The sequence below is a fragment of the Egretta garzetta genome, unplaced genomic scaffold (assembly GCF_000687185.1).
Source record: "Egretta garzetta isolate BGI_Z169 unplaced genomic scaffold, ASM68718v1 scaffold25, whole genome shotgun sequence".
In the NCBI taxonomy this organism is placed as follows: domain Eukaryota; kingdom Metazoa; phylum Chordata; class Aves; order Pelecaniformes; family Ardeidae; genus Egretta; species Egretta garzetta.
The window spans coordinates 2878333-2897325 of NW_009259800.1; the positions used below are offsets into that span (position 1 = coordinate 2878333).

The 18993-nt window shown below is 41.1% G+C and overlaps 1 protein-coding gene across 1 annotated transcript in view; it reads right to left on the reverse strand.

Moving 5' to 3' along the window:
• Positions 1-4066: 4066 nt before the first annotated feature.
• ZDHHC8 (zinc finger DHHC-type palmitoyltransferase 8) overlaps positions 4067-18993 on the reverse strand; it is a 113774-nt gene continuing 98847 nt past the window's right edge. Inside the window, exons 5-11 of the mRNA XM_009639852.1 lie at positions 18355-18457; positions 15470-15561; positions 13007-13139; positions 11995-12112; positions 11147-11256; positions 7180-8216; positions 4067-4238 (exon numbers count right to left, since the gene is read on the reverse strand). Coding sequence (XP_009638147.1) covers positions 4067-4238; positions 7180-8216; positions 11147-11256; positions 11995-12112; positions 13007-13139; positions 15470-15561; positions 18355-18457 — 1765 coding nt within the window. The remainder of the gene's footprint in view (positions 4239-7179; positions 8217-11146; positions 11257-11994; positions 12113-13006; positions 13140-15469; positions 15562-18354; positions 18458-18993) is intronic.

Sequence of the window (18993 nt, forward strand, 5' to 3'; positions counted from 1 at the left end):
CTACAGGAAAATACGCCACCCTGAGGCTTTTTCCCTTGTTCACTTCAGGTTATGTCTGCATCCAGTTTTGACATAGGGGGCCAAATGCTGGTTGTATATCAGTGCAGTACTTGGCCCAGAGTTTCAAAGTCTTTGCTATTCAGACTTTCCTATGAGGTCAACAAACAAAGTAGTAAAAAAAGAAAATATTAAGGCTTCAAGTAAAAATATTTCCTCTCTCTCCCACCCATGTAGTAAGGTACGTTTAATTTCATAATACTCAATATATTATACAATTAAAGATACAGAGATCCAACTTTTCAAGGCAGATTGTACTACAATGAAAACCTGGAGGCTAAATGGGAGTGTATGGACAGGGAACAATCAGCTAATAAAATGCAATATGCAATGAAAATTGATGCATAAACTAAACAAAAACTATTGCTGTTTCTTAAATAAGTAATACAAACCACAGCTAAAAAGAAAAACATGTTGAAAAGATTTAAGACTTCTGAAATATGAAATAAACATGACAAAAATAAAGAAGCTACTTTACAAGATGTGTTAACTTGTGCTGGATTTTCATGGCTGATCCCCACCTCCTGTAGATTAGCATCACTTAAATGAGCTTTGATGGAGCCACACCAATTTCCACCAGCTGAACATTTGGCCTGCAGTGTCTGTAAAAACTGAGACTATTTGAGCAGAAAAACCTTACTGCTAATCTGTAAACTGTTTGAAGAACTATACTTTAACATGGGCTGGTTTCTGCTCCAAAATTAAACTTAATAAATAGGTTCCCAGTCCCGCAACAGGAGCTATGGAAACAGACACTTACATTTATGAGAAAATAGCTGCAGGTTCAGTGCCTTGGCTGGAAATGAGGCTGGATTTGCTGCATGCAATCTCCTGTTAACAGTTCTGCTTAGATTATTCTTTCAGAAGATTTGAATAATTTACTCCAGGCTATGTGCACTGAATTATATGCAAACCTCAAAAGGAAAAAAAAAAAAAAACAACTTTGGTACCATTGTAAACCTATTAACAAGTCAAATGTCTCTCAACTGTGGGCAAAACTACTCACAAAATATATAATCCTTACATCTGAACCTGTAATGACACAGTGCATTCATTCTTTCTTCCCTCACCCCTTGTGAACTATGTCAAAATAACCCTGGATATTAGTGCTTTATACACACAATACTGTGTTTAGTCTTACTGAGAAATTCTCTCATGAACTAATGTAGTTAACTTCAAAGGCTCTTCGGCCCTTCAAGTTCCTCAGTAGCTTTTTTGTTTATAAATGTAGGAGAAAGAACGATCAAAGTGGAGCATCACTGGGATGCAAATCTCAAATATTACACTGGTGCAAATTTTCAGCCTTGCTTGCATGAATTTCATGTACATATTCAAAGATACATGATAAAATGTGCCCTTGTCTAGCTCCCTAGCCCAAATTCAGTGTGTCTCATTCCCTCTTTTTCAGGGCTGACAAATGGCATACGTGATACTTTAAAAACAAGTAAGTAAGTCTTGTGATACTCTATGCACCAGAGTGAATTCCAGTCCTTGAGGAAGTACTGCATCTTCCTGAGGAGTTAACATCAGGGTAGAGTTGCAGATTAATAACAGTAAAAGATGGAAGAAATCTATAAGGCCATCTGGTCTAGCCCCTTGCCCCTGCAGGCTCACCTCTCACAGAAATTTTTTTCATAACTTGTCCAAATACAGTTTGAATGTTTTAAATAGTTAGTCTCCAATACTCTGCCTTGGAAGACTATCCCACTGCCCCTTCCCCTCTGCCTTTTCTGTCCCCTTCTAAATGTAGACCATTGGTTACCAGTGACAACCCTTTGATTTACCTTTGGTTTTACATCTTTTAACTAACATGTTTGTAAAATTATGATATTCAGTTTCCACTTCATTGCTTAGCCAGTGACGTGTTTTTAGCCCTTTAAATCTTCTCATCAGCCAGCCCATCCAGTCTTTTAATACATATTGCTCCGTCTGTACCTGATCCAGTTTGCCAGCATCCTTCTGGTACCGAAAGATAATATTCTACATGCCAGTGAGCAAATCTGCATAGAAAAACTATTGCTTCTCTGCTCTGCAATGTCCCTACAGTAGGCATTTAAAATATCATCAAGGCAATAAAATGCACACTGGTTTCTAGTTCAGTCTCTCGTAACTTTGGCCTATTGCAGCTGCATTGCTTTCCAGGTTTCTCCCTTCAGGCAACATAGAGCATTACACAGAGATGATTAACTTATGTTCTCTTCAACCTTCCTCTCCAAAAAATGATGTGATATACAAGGGACATAATAAGCATGTATTGCAGCAGATGTCAAGATTTACCAAATCAAAAGATAAATTTTAACCAGGCAAAACTGAGGTAAATATTTGCCTTCTGGAATAATTAATCTCAACATACATGAAAACAAGTAAGATGTTATCAATACATTCTGAATTGCTACCAAATGTCTGGAGAGCTCTCCATTATAGTCAAGGACTGAAAAGGATTCAACCCCTTGAAACAAATATCCTGAAAAATGATTAATTTAGCTCTCTAGTAAAAACTATTCACCAGGAGAACCATGTGGGAAGTCGAGGTTTCGTATGATAAATAATTGGTTTTAGTGACTTTGGCAACAGTCGCTCAGGATATTCTTAATTGCACACATGATCTGGCTAGTTAGCACTGGTCCAGATCTCAGTACTTTTGACTTCTGAGGTGGTAACTGAATGGGAGGGAAAAGAAGATAAGGAATGGAGAAAAGAAAAAAAAAATTCCATTTGTCCCAAAATTAGCTTTGCCAGAGTCCTCATATTTGTGACAAAAGTAATGCACCCCTTTCTTGTTTTTTATATTAAAGTTCTTTTTAAATCCAACAAAGTATATGTAGTTTTCTGGAGACAGGAAACCTCAGAATGTTAAATAGATTTGATTGATATTTTAAAAAGTTGTTCCCCCAGGGAAAAAACCCAAATGGAAAATCCTTTGTCTAACAGTATTGAAGACCAGAGGGAATGTGCTAGTAATCAGGCAGACAGAAAATTTATATCCTTTAGATGTACGCTTGGCTCAGTTACACATACTGTAAATTCAACAGATCACGATAACCTTGCTGCAGGATTACACAGACGGCACCAGGGCAAGGCAGTAAACCATGTTATTGCCTAAATCCAACAGGTAATAAGGAGGGTGCAGGGAAAGCAGCTGACAGCTGTTTAAAACATGTTCCCATCCAAACATTTCCTTTCTTATCTGCTTGGTTTTGTTTCCAAGTCAGAGAAGCCTTTAAAAACCAGAGGGAGCAAGAGGTCAGAGTGGAAGATCCTTACTGGTGTTGCGGTCCTTTTCCACGAGAGACGAACACACACGTGTGCGCGCACGCACACACACACACACAATTTCACACACAGGGAGGCAAATGGCAGACAGTGAGAAGCTGTTGCTATCCTTTCTCCTGCTCCCATCTGGGACCAGGGAGGCTTTTAAAGACGACAGGGCGTTCGTGGCCCAAGTGCCCTTGCCTTGCTCCTTCCCAGGAGGAAGAACCCGACCTGCAGCGCCTCGGGGACACAGAGCAGTTCTCACACACGCCGACTGCACAGCACAGGGAGCCTGCTTTTCGTGTTGGTAGGAAAACAGCAGTTGGGCCTCTGACATTGCCGGCCAGAAGAACTGGGAAGGGGCATGGGAGAAACTGAATGATCCTGGACTGACCGTACTTTTTCACAGCACAACTGGTACACAACAGGTTTGTTGGACAGACGCACGCACAATGGCTTTAGCACTCTCTTGCATGAAAGAAATCTGCTCTGTGGTTGTGGTGTTAGGTCGTAGCCAGTTCCCGCCTGTCAGTTCAGGAAGAGTCTGATGGACTGTACAATTTTATTCCCTCAAGAATAAGGCTGCAGCTGGTTTTTGGCCAAAAGAGAAAGATGAAACCGAACAAACCCAAAACAAGAAAAGGAGAGTGACCGGCTGCTGCTGCTCCTTCTTTGTTGTTATTTGAGTCTTCACAGTGCTCCTAGCTTCATGGCTGGCTGAGTGGATGGCTCTTTATTTTTAATTAATTTTATTTTACACTGAAATTTCATAGGTTGTTCCACCAACTCCAGACACCTTCTTAACATTTGAGTGTCTAGCAGGGCTGACAGGCGTCCCCTGGGAACTTGATGTTGAACCCAACCTGGATATTCCTTTTGGCTGTCCATTTATTTTACTGTGCGGTGTCTTCAACTGCATGTCATCCCTGCATCAAAAGAAATATCAAAAGATGCAACATTAGTGACCAAAGTGTGATAGCAGAATGGATTCATTCAGGATAAACAATTATCCCTGTTATCCCGAGTCCCAGTGTTGCAAAATGTTCAAGCATGGGAGCAACCTGGTTGAAGCCAATATACTTGATGAAAAGCCACTGAAATGAAAGAATTCACTTGGCCCATTAGATTAGTGGATCAGACCCTGGTAATATTTGTTCATTTAATTACTTGCTTAAACGCTTTGTTGAACCACACTAATTGCATAAGCATTTGTAGGATGCAGGAGGGTTTAACTGTCACCACTGTTGACCTTAAGCCAAAGTGTCTTACAATCAGAAATAAAATACTCAGAAAAAACACTTCCTAGTTAAATATCCAGTTAAACAAAGTTATGTCGCTCATCTCTGAAAGACATAAGAGAGGTGAAACATTAGACTTCTTTATGACGGAAGACACAAACTGAATCAAGTCAGGAAGCACTCTAGGATGCCTGCAATTAAAGATCATATTCCAGATGGACTCTTTAAAATAACTTCCTTTCTTATGACCTACTGCCAGGGAGCATGTGCAACAGGCTTTCCTCAAAAGATCTTTGAAATCTAGGCCACTACACACTGAAGCTTAATGTGTCGCGTCCCTAAGACTCACGATATAGAAAAAGATAAAAGCCTACCAAAGAACGTGGGTATGTTCTGGAAGTGCCAGCACAAGCAGGGTCTGCTGTATTCTCACATCATAACTCCTGCACAGTGGATGTCTGCTTGGGTTTCCTTTAGTCAGAAGTTGAAGACTGGCTCATGACAGCAGCAGTGACTGGGGGCTGAAATACCTTCCAGAAGGGAACACTTTCTGTCTGCCTGCAAACCGAGGCAGCCTGAGCTATTTCAGACCACCCTGACTTTTTCTGGAGGCCAGAGGGTTTGATGGATTAACTGTATTCAAAAGGCAATTTCTTTCTTTACGTGTGTCTGCAAAACAAAACAAACTACCCCAGACTTTTACACCGCTCTTGATAGGCTCAGAATAGCTCCAAAACTAAAAGCACTTTTTATGTGGCAACCTGGTCTGACAGCTGTACCCTGGAGCTGGAGCAGCAGTTCCATCAGCTCATACCAGCCTGGCTTCTGCTATGCATTTTAGCTGTGCTTGCATTAGAAAATGGAGCTGTGGGTATCTGAACCAGCAAAACACGCATACATAAATATTAAAAAAAAAAGTGTGGTTTCATAAAACGCTGCTGTATCCCCAAACAGCCGAAATATGCAGGGACCAAATTCTACATTTGCCTCACTGAAGTATTATAAAAGCCCTAATTCAGTGCTGAAATTCTCCTGAAGACCACAGTCTGCCTCCTGAAACAAGGCGGAAAGGAGCTGGGGAGTGTTCGGGGAAAGGGGAGAAGGGAAAGTAATTCGTAGTGTTACTGACAGAGAAAACATGCTCTGTTTACAAAGCACAGAGTGCCCGTAGGAGCTTTATTTCACTAGGTAAAAAACTTCCAAGTTTATTAAGCTGTTTGTTTACTAATCTAGGTACTTGACTTGACTTTAGGAACTTCAGTAAAAAAGATCCTCTGCAATGGTATCATACGTCTGCAACTTTCTTTAACATCTGATGGGATCTGTAGCTATTTTAATAGCTAGACCACTTTTTCCAGGCACTGTATTTTTCATTACTTCAAAGAGCTGAACTGAAGTGAATTTACAGGCTTTACATTTTAAACAAGCACAATGGAAAAGCAGTGGGACCGACAGGCTGACAGCATAACCAAGAACCAGAGACTAAGAAGAGGCAAACAGCTTTTAATATTAGCATCTTTCCTACGGCAGCAGCTGACACATTCAGGTCTCAAACAGAGGGCAGAGAGGCAAAAGGAAGTCCACACGTCTTCTTTCACCAAAACAGACTCGTTCCTTTAATACATACAGAGAGGAAAAAAATGGCTGTCTACCTCCTGAAAGTTAGATCTTCCATCAGTAGACAAATCATCTTAACAACTACAATTCACTCGAAAATGTTGAGGAAAAACTTGCGGGCACTAAACTTCAGGAGACCTACAATAATGGTTCTCCCCTGCTTCAATAACTTTCCCCAAAATGTTGGATAATACTGGAGAGAGAAGCCTGGGACCTTAACCAGAGGACAGCATAGTGCAGTAAGTGCCAGATGCAAAGAAAACCTAGGTATTCCTGATGAGCCATCCAGGCCCCAACTTGGCTGAAATACTGCATCCTTGGTGGGATGACGCAGCTCAAACTTTCCAAGGCCTATAGTCTCCAGAAGGAAGAGAAAGAAAGATAAGTGCATGCAGAAGCTGCAGCTGAGGATCTTGCTCTCACCTGGGCTCTCAGCACAGCAAATCCTCACAGAAAGGAAGGAGGCAGTGAAGCCCTAAGGTAATGCCAAGATGGCTTGTGCTTTTATCACCAGTTCTGTACTATGGGACACTCAACACAGCTAAATACACAGCTCTCTATGCCAAGCACAAATTCCAGGACTGGTCCCAGCCCCTGTTTCCCTTAGTGCAGGGTACGCAGTGATCCCAGCTTTGGCTCTGTGTCCAAGTGATGGCTGGGTCCAGCCTCCCTTCAGGCTGCAAACTAAAACAGCTCCATCCTTCTGTGCATAACGGGAGGGATAATCTGCCTCGTATCTTGCAAATAATTATCCAATTCAGCTAAGACACTAAATGACTATGATTTTTATAGTTTGATTGTCCACCTGCAGTTCAAGTTACAGCAAATGTGCAAGCATTTTGTCATGATGAGGTTGCTATGAGAGTGTTGCAGAATTGAGGAGCACCCACAAACCTCCCACCCTTGCTGGCCTCCAGCAAACACGTAATCTGTGTCGTGCCTCCAGTAAAGCGCTCTGCACTTGCTTGCAGAGAGATTCACATTGCTAAGCAGCACATAAAGTAGTACATACCTTTGCGATCCCACTGATTGCACCTCTGTAATTTCCACAGTGTTTACAAACGAGACAGCCTTTGGGCCTCCATAAGAGGGTGACCTAGGCATCCCTGTGGGGGATGATGGGACCTGGTGGCCTGGGGATTTGAAGGAGCCATTGCTCACCCTGCCCTGTAGTGCTTGATGGGACTGGACATTATTATTGGCTAAATCAGCTTGCAGAGAGGTTGTGGAAGTCCTTGGTGCTCTTGTCATTGCACTTGAGAGTGAAGACACTGAGGACTGCAGTATAGGGTTCCTTGTGCTAAAACTGGTAGCAGCTATCAGATTGTCTCTAGATCCGTATCGCATTGCCATGCTGCGTGGGTCTTCAGAGAGCGTGCTGACTTGCTGAAGGCTGTAAGAGCTAGGGGTGTCATAGACACCTGAGTCTGCAAACACTGAATCAGGGTGCGAGTGCAGGAGCTTCTCCCTCTCTTCCATCTCTTTCCTCTCCTGGATGGATGCCATAATCGTTTTGGAAAGGTTATCATAGCGGACTGGGGAGGGGTCTCGCTGATGTGGAGCTGGACCCCCCAGCACTGGGCTGAAGCTCTGCGGTGGCTGGCGTTGCAGCTCACTCCCCCGTAGATGGCACATTTTGGCTGATAAATACGGGGAGTGGTACCCAATGGAGCTGACTGCAGAATGGGCAATGCACTTCCTCCCCGAGGGCGACATGGGGTTTAGCAAACTGTCATATGAAAGACTCCCATTTCTGTTTGACAGGGAATTGGGAGAAAAGATGCTTTTGTAAGGGGTGGAAGCCGCCCCTTCAGACTTTATTGGATGAAGGGGCACTTTGTCTGTCCCTCTCCTGCCAGCAGATTTCAGGCTCAGGGATCGTGAATTGATGGCAAAGGAATCTATCTGGAGTGGGGAAGACTGATAGGTCTTGTGGAGGGAGCTCTTCCGGTAGCTGGGGACATCCAAGCTGGGTTCGGACTGGTAATCAAGGCTCCTGCCATCCTCTTCTATCAGAGCCCCTTGACTGTGTCCCTCCTGCATGGTGATCTGAAACAGGCAAATATGAGAAACAGAAGCCAATGACATTTAAGTACAGGTTTGCTCTCCATGGTGAGTACACGGAAAGAAAAGAGCTGGAGGTCTTCTCTCAGACTCTCAGCCCAGCTATGACACAGGTTCATTATAAGGAATCTCCTAACTCCTGTTCAGCATATGGATAAGCACCTTAGAACCAAGGAGGAGCTATTCATAGTAAGTGCTAAATAATATTGACAGTAATAGATATGTCAATACATGGACATTGAAAACACAGAATGAGAGACCTTCTGAACTGAGACTCGTGTCTCAGTCAAGGTAAATCAGATTGTAATCTGATAATACTGCCCTTGGAAAAAGGACTTCAAGTTTTCTACAAATAGCTCTTGAGTTGAGGGATGTCTGGTTTTGCGTGCTGAGTCAGATATACTTCAGGCTTCATTTCAACACACTGGGGACCAGCACACTCTTATCCACTTTACTCAGAGCTATGAATATTCAGTAATTCTGAATTTCTGGTCATAGGTCTTCAAGAACCTAAGCTTAATTAAAGGAGAGAGGCTCCTTCCTGCCATTTAAACAACAAAATGAACCGATTTTCTCTTTTTTTATTGTCTCTGTAGGAGACAGTGAAGGAAACACAGGCCATAATTTATTTCTGTGCACTGAAAACAAACAGGACTTCACTTTGGTTTACTCTACGGAAGATTGCTTACAGTTCTGTTCACTCAAAATGCCATTCTGTGCAAAGCAAATAATTTTTGCTGGTATTTTTAAGGAAGAGTTTGCCATAATGCACAATAAATTGGCTACATTGGCTCTGCAAACAAAGAATTATTCGGTCACATATTTGATCAGAAATGCAGTCAATGCAGTTTGTTCTTTATCTAATTTCTTTTAAAGGAAAAATTATCCAAAAAAGCCTAACTGGCAAAAATCAATTTCATTCTGAATTTTTATTCAAGTTTTTTCTTTGAGCTAGAAGACAGGGAAATATGCAAAACAGCTCACTATCTTCTAGACCACGGTGCTAAATTTGGCCTTCTCTGGAAAAAAGGAGACCAAGTGACAGCCTGTAAAGGAGGAGGAGAGAGCAATGACGTAGCTTGTCTCTGTGCTACTTATCCTTGTGCCCCGATCCCTCTTTCCTAACAGCTTTCAGTGCTCAAAAGCAGAAATACATCGACAAGCTGAAGAACTGATACAGAAGAGACAACATGATATTCCTCACACCAGCTAGCTTCTTTCCCTCTGTACCTTATACTTAGATATGGCTTGGCAGACAAATACAGGCTATCCTGTCAGCTTGCCAAGTGAACTCATTTTTATCATATTCCCACTTGACTACTAGAAAATTGTGACTACTAGAAAATTAAACAACTCCTCAAAGCTGACTGTATGCACAGCAGCCAGCCTATAGTAACATCTTTTTAGGTTAGGATTGAAACAGCAACCCTCAGACTGAAGATGCGGTACCCTGTTATCATTTCAGACCACTGTCCGGTCTCCTGGCCTAACGAGAACCTATGCTGTATCTATATTGCATCTATGGCTATGTACTGAATGAATAAAACAAGCTTGCCATCCATGGCTTTCTGACTTTTGGTATCATGACCCAAAATACTGTTGCTTACACAGTCAAAATGGCTAGCTGATGCCTGCAAATAGAATATTTTGAATGGGATGTCATGCCATTTTTCATATAATAAAGTGAAGATGATAGGATATTAAACTTTTTGGATACAGTGAACACACTGTTGTTCTTATGTTCTCTTTTATAAGTCAATCTTTTCTTCATCAAGCAGACAAATCCAGAGAATAAGGTTACAATTATTGCAGTAAGACTAAAACCTGAACTTGGTGATAGCTGGAATTCCACCATCTATCAGCATCTTTCTTTCCAAAACAAGAAGGATACTAGAAAAGTTTTCTTCACCATTTAAGGAACATTCTGTCTTATTCCAGTGTTGCTGCAATCAATTATATGTCTCTACCGTATTTTCCTTTCCTTACTTATATCACTCCCTTCTTGTTATTGCAAGGGTGACATTGGGGGACCTGATGAAATTAATTGTAAGAAAACTGCACTGTGTGTCGTATGTGTGTTTTAAGGGTATCTCCACTGGTCTGTGAAGACTTGGATACATATTGCAAATATACAAGCTAGACCAGTGATTTTCAAACTGCTGTTCTTAGGTCCCAGGGGACCAAGGAATATTTGCAACAAATCTGTGAGAAATAAGTGAGAAAAACGAGCCTATTAGCAGTGGGCTTAGTTTTGCACTTTGCTTCCAAAGGAAACAGTGTAAACTGCTCCAAAACTCCTAAGCAAAAGAGAAAACATCTCTAATTGTTTGAACCTCAGTTTTCTTGATAGGAGAAAATTATGCAAAGTGTTAGGGTTTTTTTCCATATAACACAAATGCACTGAGAAGGTGCTAAGGAAGGTCAAACATGAGAAATCTTCCATTAATTTTAACTAAAATATCTCTTGGGATGCTTTAAGAGTTCTTTCTGTTTTGCAAGCTGACATCTTAAGGAATCACTGAGTGTGCTGTCTGTTGGCTAAAGGGTCTGATCCAGAAAAGTGCTAAGCGTGCCCAGCTCCCTGTGAAGTGAATGTATGTTGGCACCTCTGTCAGGAGAAGCCAATGGGAGATGACGCTTCTCAGCACCTCAGGATCAGGCCGAGACACTGGTAAAGCAGCAGTGCATGCCTATCAGCAGGACAGACGTGTCAAGCTAAACAGAGAAAAGCTGCGAAAGCAGACATGTTTTCATAAGGAGCATAGTGAAAATATACACTATATACCCTAGACACAATGCCAAGTGTTGTTATTTACTTTTACACTCTGACATTCACTAGAGCCCTGCAGTGATTTTATCCTCAGCTCCATGTTGCCTGGTGTTAGCTGGGAGCAGATTCTCCCAGGCTCGCTCACCTGCTCAGCTGTAGCATGGTAGTGGACTTTGGGATTGTTGCTGAAAGCTGGTCGATACTTGTACATGGCAGGTGTAGGAGGGCTGATAACTTTGGGTGAAAGGCCACCTTCTGTAAAAGAAAGAAAAAAAAAAAGGACCTTCTATTAAAATGTGTGGACAGAAAGCTATCATCTCTAATTCCTTGATATCCATGGTCCTCTGCAAACAGATCTGTTCTGGAAGGAATAAAACTTGCAGTACTTTTGTGCAGAATTCCACCAAAATCAATGGGGCCCCTGTGGAAATAACAGTACATTGCTGCCAGATCAGCAATCTAAAGAGAAGAAGAAACAAGGTGTAATATATTAAGTGGGGTGACGTATTTTGGTGAGTAGCAATTTTACCATAATTTGAAATATTTGGGTTGAATTCAGCTACTAGTTTTTGTCTGGAAAAAAAGTATTTTTAGTAGTATAAAAGCCTTAATTTCACATTTTCATAAATGAAATAATTCAGTTTGTAATGCCTAAGCATTACATATATTAGCATGCTAATATTTCTACTTCCTTAGTTCAAAATGACATTTTTCATTTTAAAATTGAACAAGAATTTAAGAAGGCGTTTAAAAGGGTTTAAAAACTCTGTGAAACTGATATGAAATATCCAAGCTAGGCTTGAATGAATCACTTCAAGCTGACTTTTCTTTCCCTTTCCTGCTATTTATTCCCCTAGCTTAGAACTCCTACAAACAGACAAAAACCCCTTCACCCAGATCCCATTAATGCTTTGAAAGAATACCAGAAGCCTTTTTAAGAGGCTGAAATATTTTCTTATTAACAAAAATAAAACACTGATCATGCAACTATACCTTCACTGGTCCCCAGCTGCCCCTTTAGCTCAGAGTACTTGCTTGGATCTCCTTTGGGTGGGAGAGGTGGTTGCACATCCATACTTTTATCCTCCAGACCTTCCAGGCTAATTTTAGACTGAAAACAACAAAGAATCAATCATTACCCGCAACTTGGTTAAATAACAGCATGTGTCAGAAAGCTGGATGTACCACAGAACAAGAACTACCTATACCTATAATGACAAATATGATTTAGCATCCACTGCAGACAAGGACTGTCATGTGTAAAACTGGCATTGTCATAACAAGCCAGTATAATTTTAAATGCACTATCCTAGCCTACTTGGCATGCTAAATAACATTATCATCATGCTAGTTAATATGTGGTAGAAGACAATGGTGTTTTCTAGCATTTTTCAGCAACTTTCCAAGCAGCTCTCAGCAAGTAACTATCCAAAGAGTGTAACAAGTAAGTATCCACAAAAATCTCGCAAGGTGGCTTCTTTTTAATCCACTGCTTTTTATATGACTAAACAAATCCTTCTAATTCATGCCAGGAGAAACTGAAAAAAGAAGATGAGAGAAGAGAACTCAGCTTCTGAGCCAATATTCCTTTCACTGGACCACAAGCTATCCTGCAGTCTGGAAGCTCAAAACCTTCTTTGAAGTACAACAGCTGACCTGGTGGTACAAGGGTTCCCACACAGTGTTACGTTCCTTAAAATTAATTTGAACACCAAAAGGTGGCAACTCCAAGGACAGAAAGTAACTATTGCAAAGAAGAGCCACCTCTTCCAAAAGATGCCCAGAGGCATTCTATTATAGAGCTGCAAAAAGGGCTGTTACCGGATCAACAGCTGCTGTGACCGAACCTGGGTTCAGAGGATGAAGTATCTGACACAGACTCAATCCCTATCATTTTCTCCAAAAAATGCATCATCTCAAAGCGATTTTCAGTGACAAACTCATTCCCAGGCTTGATAATGCTCAATCCATGCTCTTCAAAAGCAGTGCTTGAAGGCTGCCTTACCTTGCTCCGGTTGAGGTTGGCTTGGATCCCATTGTCACTGATCTTCACTGTGATCTGTCGCTCAGATAAATCAGGTCTGAAGAAAGGAGGCTTCACACTCACAGCTTGCTTTTTCTTGGGCTCAACTATGTACCTGGTTAATTGTTCAACAATCATCATTAAAATAAACAATAACCTAAGAACAAGGCATAGAGACAAGAAAATCTTACTTCTTCTAGGGTATCATTTAAGAATATGTCAGAATCATAGAGTCATAGAATCATAGAATCATAGAATCATAGAATCATAGAATCATAGAATCATAGAATCATAGAATCATAGAATCATAGAATCATAGAATCATAGAATCATAGAATCATAGAATCATAGAATCATAGAATCATAGAATCATAGAATCATAGAATCATAGAATCATAGAATCATAGAATCATAGAATCATAGAATCATAGAATCATAGAATCATAGAATCATAGAATCATAGAATCATAGAATGTTTTGGGTTGGAAGGGACCCCTAGAGGTCATCTAGTCCAACCCCCCCACAGGAGCAGGGACACCGCTAACCAGATCAGGTTGCTCAGAGCCCCGTCCAACCTGGCCTTGAATGCTTCCAGGGATGGGGCCTCCACTGCCTCTCTGGGCAACCTGTTCCAGTGTTTCACCACCCTCATTGTAAAGAACTTCTTCCTTATATCTAGTCTAAACCTACCCTGGTTTAGTTTAAAACCATTACCCCTTGTCTTGTCACTGCTGGCCCTACTAAAAAGATTTTCCCCATCTTTCCTATAGGCCCCCTTTAGGTACTGAAAGGCCGCAATCAGGTCTCCCCGCAGCCTTCTCTTCTGCAGGCTGAACAAGCCCAACTCCCTCAGCCTGTCCTCAATCTAGGTAAGCAAACTCCATTTATTTCAATGGATGTAATAATTAAAAAGCAATAAAAAGATTTTTTTTTTTAGTGAGCAAAAGGAGAGGATGCATTAAAAAACTCAAGCCATTTTTGAAGCACTGATGGACAAGAGCACAGTTCACATGAAGAAAGAGAGGCCTACCACCAATGGAAGTGATTTGCTAGATCTTAGCTAGTTAACATGAACAGCTTCCCTGCAGTTCAAGATTGTGACTGGGGGAATAAGACCCAGCACATAGGGAGTTAATATGGAGAAGATGATGTGCTGTCAGTTCTAGCTTAGTGCATGGTGACTTGTTTCTGTAGCATGTTTAGAGTGTTCAAATAAATGGAGGTAAAAGAAACAGATAGGGCTATAGGAAGTATCAAATCTAAATGGAAATGGCTGACTTCAGATATCAAATTTCTTTCCAGTGGACTAGAATTCTGTAAGTGCAATTGGGCAGTGGCTGTACAATGCATAAATATCAATACACACAGAAGCTTTCTCTGTTTCGTCTAGTAAATAGGACATTCTAGTAGTGATGGCTCACTTTCAATATACAGTACAATTTGAACAGGTCTTCACAAAATACAAATGTTCTGCTTGCTGAAAGTCTGAGAATAGCCATGATGATACTACTCACATCCCTCTCTTAACAGGAGTGTCTCCCAACTTCTAATATCTGGCTCTCTTAAAGTATCCTGACCTGATTTTCACATTTTGGTAAGTTTGAGAAGCAGCTATTCCAGTGTCTTCCCTTAACACACGTAACAGTCTTTCAGGACTTACTGGTTGCATAGCAAAGGCGGGGGCGGGCGGAAAAGGCAGATAATAGTGCCAGGGTCTGGAATTGCTCAACACCCTGAAAAGGCTCAAATAAGACTTCTTTTAGTATGACTATTAACATGTTTGCAGGCTGGACAGCTCAGCACCTAGGATATTTATACTCCATCTGATCTATTGCATTAAAATCCTGATTTCAAAATGTGAAACGATAAATCCATTTCCCCAAAAATAGAAAGCCATAAATAAATCCCAAGTTCCATGATGCAGACCTCATTGAAAATCTCTTTTCTGATAATGAAAGTGCCAGTGAGACTGAAAACCACAGCAGCCTTAAATTAGATTTAAGTCTTAAGGAGAAAGGCTGATTTTAGATTCCTTCCTTTTCTCCAGCAGACCAGAATACCTGGACATTGACTGTACAGTGTAAAAAGTTGTGTTAGGAATATGATAACATACAGAAACTTACCTTGTTACTGAAATCCACTGGATAAACAAGTTGGCAAAGACAAGAGTATCAGCTCTTGACATAATTTGACATGCTCATTCCAAATAAGCATTTCTGGGGTGAGGGTTATGAATTACATGAAGAAAGCAACTGCTTGGACAGGTTACAGCCATGCAACAGTGAAGCAGCTATCACAGAGCTCTGCCTTCAGGAGTGTTTTGCTTTACTTGCCTGTTATTTCATCAACGATCTTTCACTTGTGAGCCCAACCAAGCACATTTTCTTTCTCTGTCCCAACAACTACTCTACCTCCCTCAGTCCCAGTTGAGAGCATTTCTCTTACCTCGGAGCCAAGGGGCTGCAGAGCACATGTTCCACGTTTCCACAGCATCCTCGGGTAAAAGGATTCACTCCCCCACGGAATTTACCTGTCACCTGGAAACATATTCAGGACAGTGCTCAAACCTCTGGTTATATAAAAGTCATCATCTAACCCTCAGAAAGCCAAGAACAAGTATGCCTTGCTCTGACCCTACTGTCCTTCCCAAACAGATCATTTTTCTTTGAATGCTGCATTTCCTCTCTCCTGCTCTAACACACCACCTCCATCAGCTACTTCTAGCTAGGAGGCACAGCAACTAAAGATCCCTACCAAAAACGGCAGTGAGCTCAATTTGACTGGGTTTCAAAGTAGCCAGGTTCACTTCTCCATGCCACTCCTGCATTAGATTTGTGCCTGCTGTCAGCCAGACATCCTGTTTTGGTCCCTTTCATTCCCCCGTCCCTTCCACTCCTCTGCCTTGGCACGTCCCCTCCAAACAAACAGGAATGTCAATTCAAAATCTGTCATGTTGGATGAGAGCAATGTTTCCTCTCTATCAGCATTCCACCCCTAGTGGCAATCGGTACAAACCACTGCCTTATGCAGGAGGGTGCCAGGAACTCCCCGGTGATCACAATGTTTGCTTGGAAATGAGCTAGTTTAATAAAAGCCAAGCCTCATTAAACTGGCAGGATCCATTCAAAGCTTCATAAGCATTATCAAAGGTTTGTACGCTACAGGCAGATACTTGAAAGTAACCATATGGGGATAAATACCAATAAAGCCAGAGAGATTAATAGTGGTTGCCATTAAAAGCATTACCATTGCTGTTTGCAAGTAATGCATTTTAATCAACTCATAGTTCTGATCTAGCAACAAGTTTACGGAGTACCAGAAATGCTTTGATTACTTGCACATAAAACAATGACGATTCAATGATTCTGCAACATATTCTGCTGGCTTCTTTGATATAACATAAAACTCTTTAAAAAGCCACGGGAGAAATGCTGGAAGTTCTGAGTGTTGGAAGAGTAACCTGATGACTAAAACATGGTCCCGGGACATTTGGCACATCTGCATTCAATCCTGGGCTTAAGCTGACTCGTGCCAGATGCTGGCAAAGCACTTCATATCTTCGTGCCCATTTTCTCAAACACAATATGAAAATAAAATTTCTCTAACTCACAGATTACATTACTAATTATATCAATTTTGTTTCTAAAGTAGTTTGAAATCCACTGATAGAAAGCAGTCTAAAAAGGAAGGATATTTATTTACTCTATTCAGAAACTAAAAATACCAGATAGGAGCAGATGTTGGGTTATGGGTTATTTTGATTCCATAAAAGACTTTCAGAGGCATTCACAAAGCTCACAAATATCTAAACTCAGCCACTATGCACTCCTAAATCACAGCCTGCCTACTGTGAATGTTCAAAACCTACAGACTCCAGAATGAACAAATACCAAAAATTTAGAGTAAAACACCAAAAATGTCTGTACTACTGGCCTATAAAATGTACTGGGAAAGAGCACAAGTGTAGCTGAGCGTATTGTAACTGGAAAGCTGTCAGCAGATAACTAACTGTGTGAGAAAAGAGAATCAATACTGAGACTGCAGGAGAAAAGTGAATGTTTTAAAACAGTGGCAAAGCCAGGAGCAGATCTCATATCCATCACTCCTGGTCTGGTGTTCTAATTACTTAGATATGCTTCCTTTGAAAGGGACCTGAAGGCTGGGAACACCCATCCTCCTGTTACAGATAGGCAGTACATAGGGCTAAACAGAAATTAAGACCAGATTATATTTAATTTTTGGAAAATGGCATAGAAAGATGAATTACTGTCAAGTGCTTTGGTAGCTCAGGAAACCAAACCAAGCTAGGGTGCATTTTCCAATAGTTCTTTCATTCAAGTTAAATACAAAATTCTCAACCTTCCTAAATGTTAGTGTAGCCACAAACACAAGAAGTTAAATTTTACTTTTTTTTTAATTTCAATTTTTCCTTTCTCCTGAGCCTAAAATTTTCATGGACAGTTTTCATCACTGCACAAGGATAAGCCCATCCCTGGAGGTATTTAAAAGATGGGTAGAAGAGGTGCTTAGGGACATCCTTTAGTGGTGGGATGGCAGTGTTAGGTTAACAGTTGGACTTGATGATCTTAAAGGTCTTTTCCAACCTAAACGATTCTTTGATTCTATCTCTGTCACCCGTATCACACTATTGATATGCACATGCATACAGGTCTGGATTGCCCACATAGGGGCTGTGGATTATATGCATTTGAGTAACTGCAGGGGAACTGAAGTTTTACAAGCTTTTTGGCACAAGATGTCATGTTGGCACTTGGTTTGGAGAAGCAAAACAAATTAGGTCCAATAGTCTCTCTGTGTGCGTGTGCACATATGCATGAGAACAAGAGAGAGACAAAGAGAGCGAGACAAAGAGCTAGCTCAGACCTTATTATGTGCAGTGTGGGTTAGCTGGGGGAGTTCAAAATATCAGGAGACAGGGCAAAAGCATGATTTAATCTTTTCCTTTCTTTCTTCCATTCAATCTGATGGTTTGTTCTGTCTGACTCATAAAGTTTGAACTTCTAGGGTTGACAGTAATCACCACATAAAACATATTTCAAGGCCATGAGTAGATTTTAAATGGTAAATAAGCCTGGGATGATCCTTTGTGGTTAGAAGGGGGAAATCTTTGCTTGTAGTGCATTCAAGAAAGAAATCTGAAGATAAAAACCTAGGCAATCTTCCTAGATCGTCACAAAAACTCCAGTAACTTGAGCAGTAGCTTACTGCTAAGATTTGGATCATTTTTTGCTTTACCCAAGCTGACTTGCTGACTTCCCTTCCCAACGCAACACCTTAGCCACAAACACAGAGAAAGGATTGCTTCTTACCTGTTCATTCGTTGTGCGCCCTCGGGCCACTAGAACAATATGGAAGCCAGTGAGACCAATGACTGGAATAAAGAATAACCCAGCCACACACATGACAGCCATTCTGTATCCAGGAGTTAAAGAAACTGGGGTGAGTGAAGGGATAAAGAGGCTATGAAGGAGACTGAGAGGAAAAGGAGAAAAAAAAAAATCTTGGAAATAGGGAGGGTGTCCCTCACCTTTTATAAGGTCCAACTAAATTTTATCTCAAAGTTATGTCCATCTGCTCTTAGCCTGGGTCCTTACCCTTGAGATGGTTAAAAAATAACATGAACTCATTGATTATGGCTCAAACCATCTTGTAAAGACCGTTCTGCACTAATCTATCAACAGGGGTAGCACCCTACAGAGCCAGCAGTTCATATATTACACTAGCATGCAGGGGGGCTGCTTCCAAGGCAAACTCTGCTTTAAAACACAGTAACAGAGTTTTAAATTCAGTAAACAGTACCCAGCAGTTGAGCGTCACACCGAACTGGAAGTAAAATTCAGGGAGGCAGCATATCTTTCTGAGAGGTTGTCATGGCAAAGATTGAGATAGACAAAAGGTCAGCGATAATTTCAGGGGTAATTGATGGTTACACAGGTAAAATGGGTACA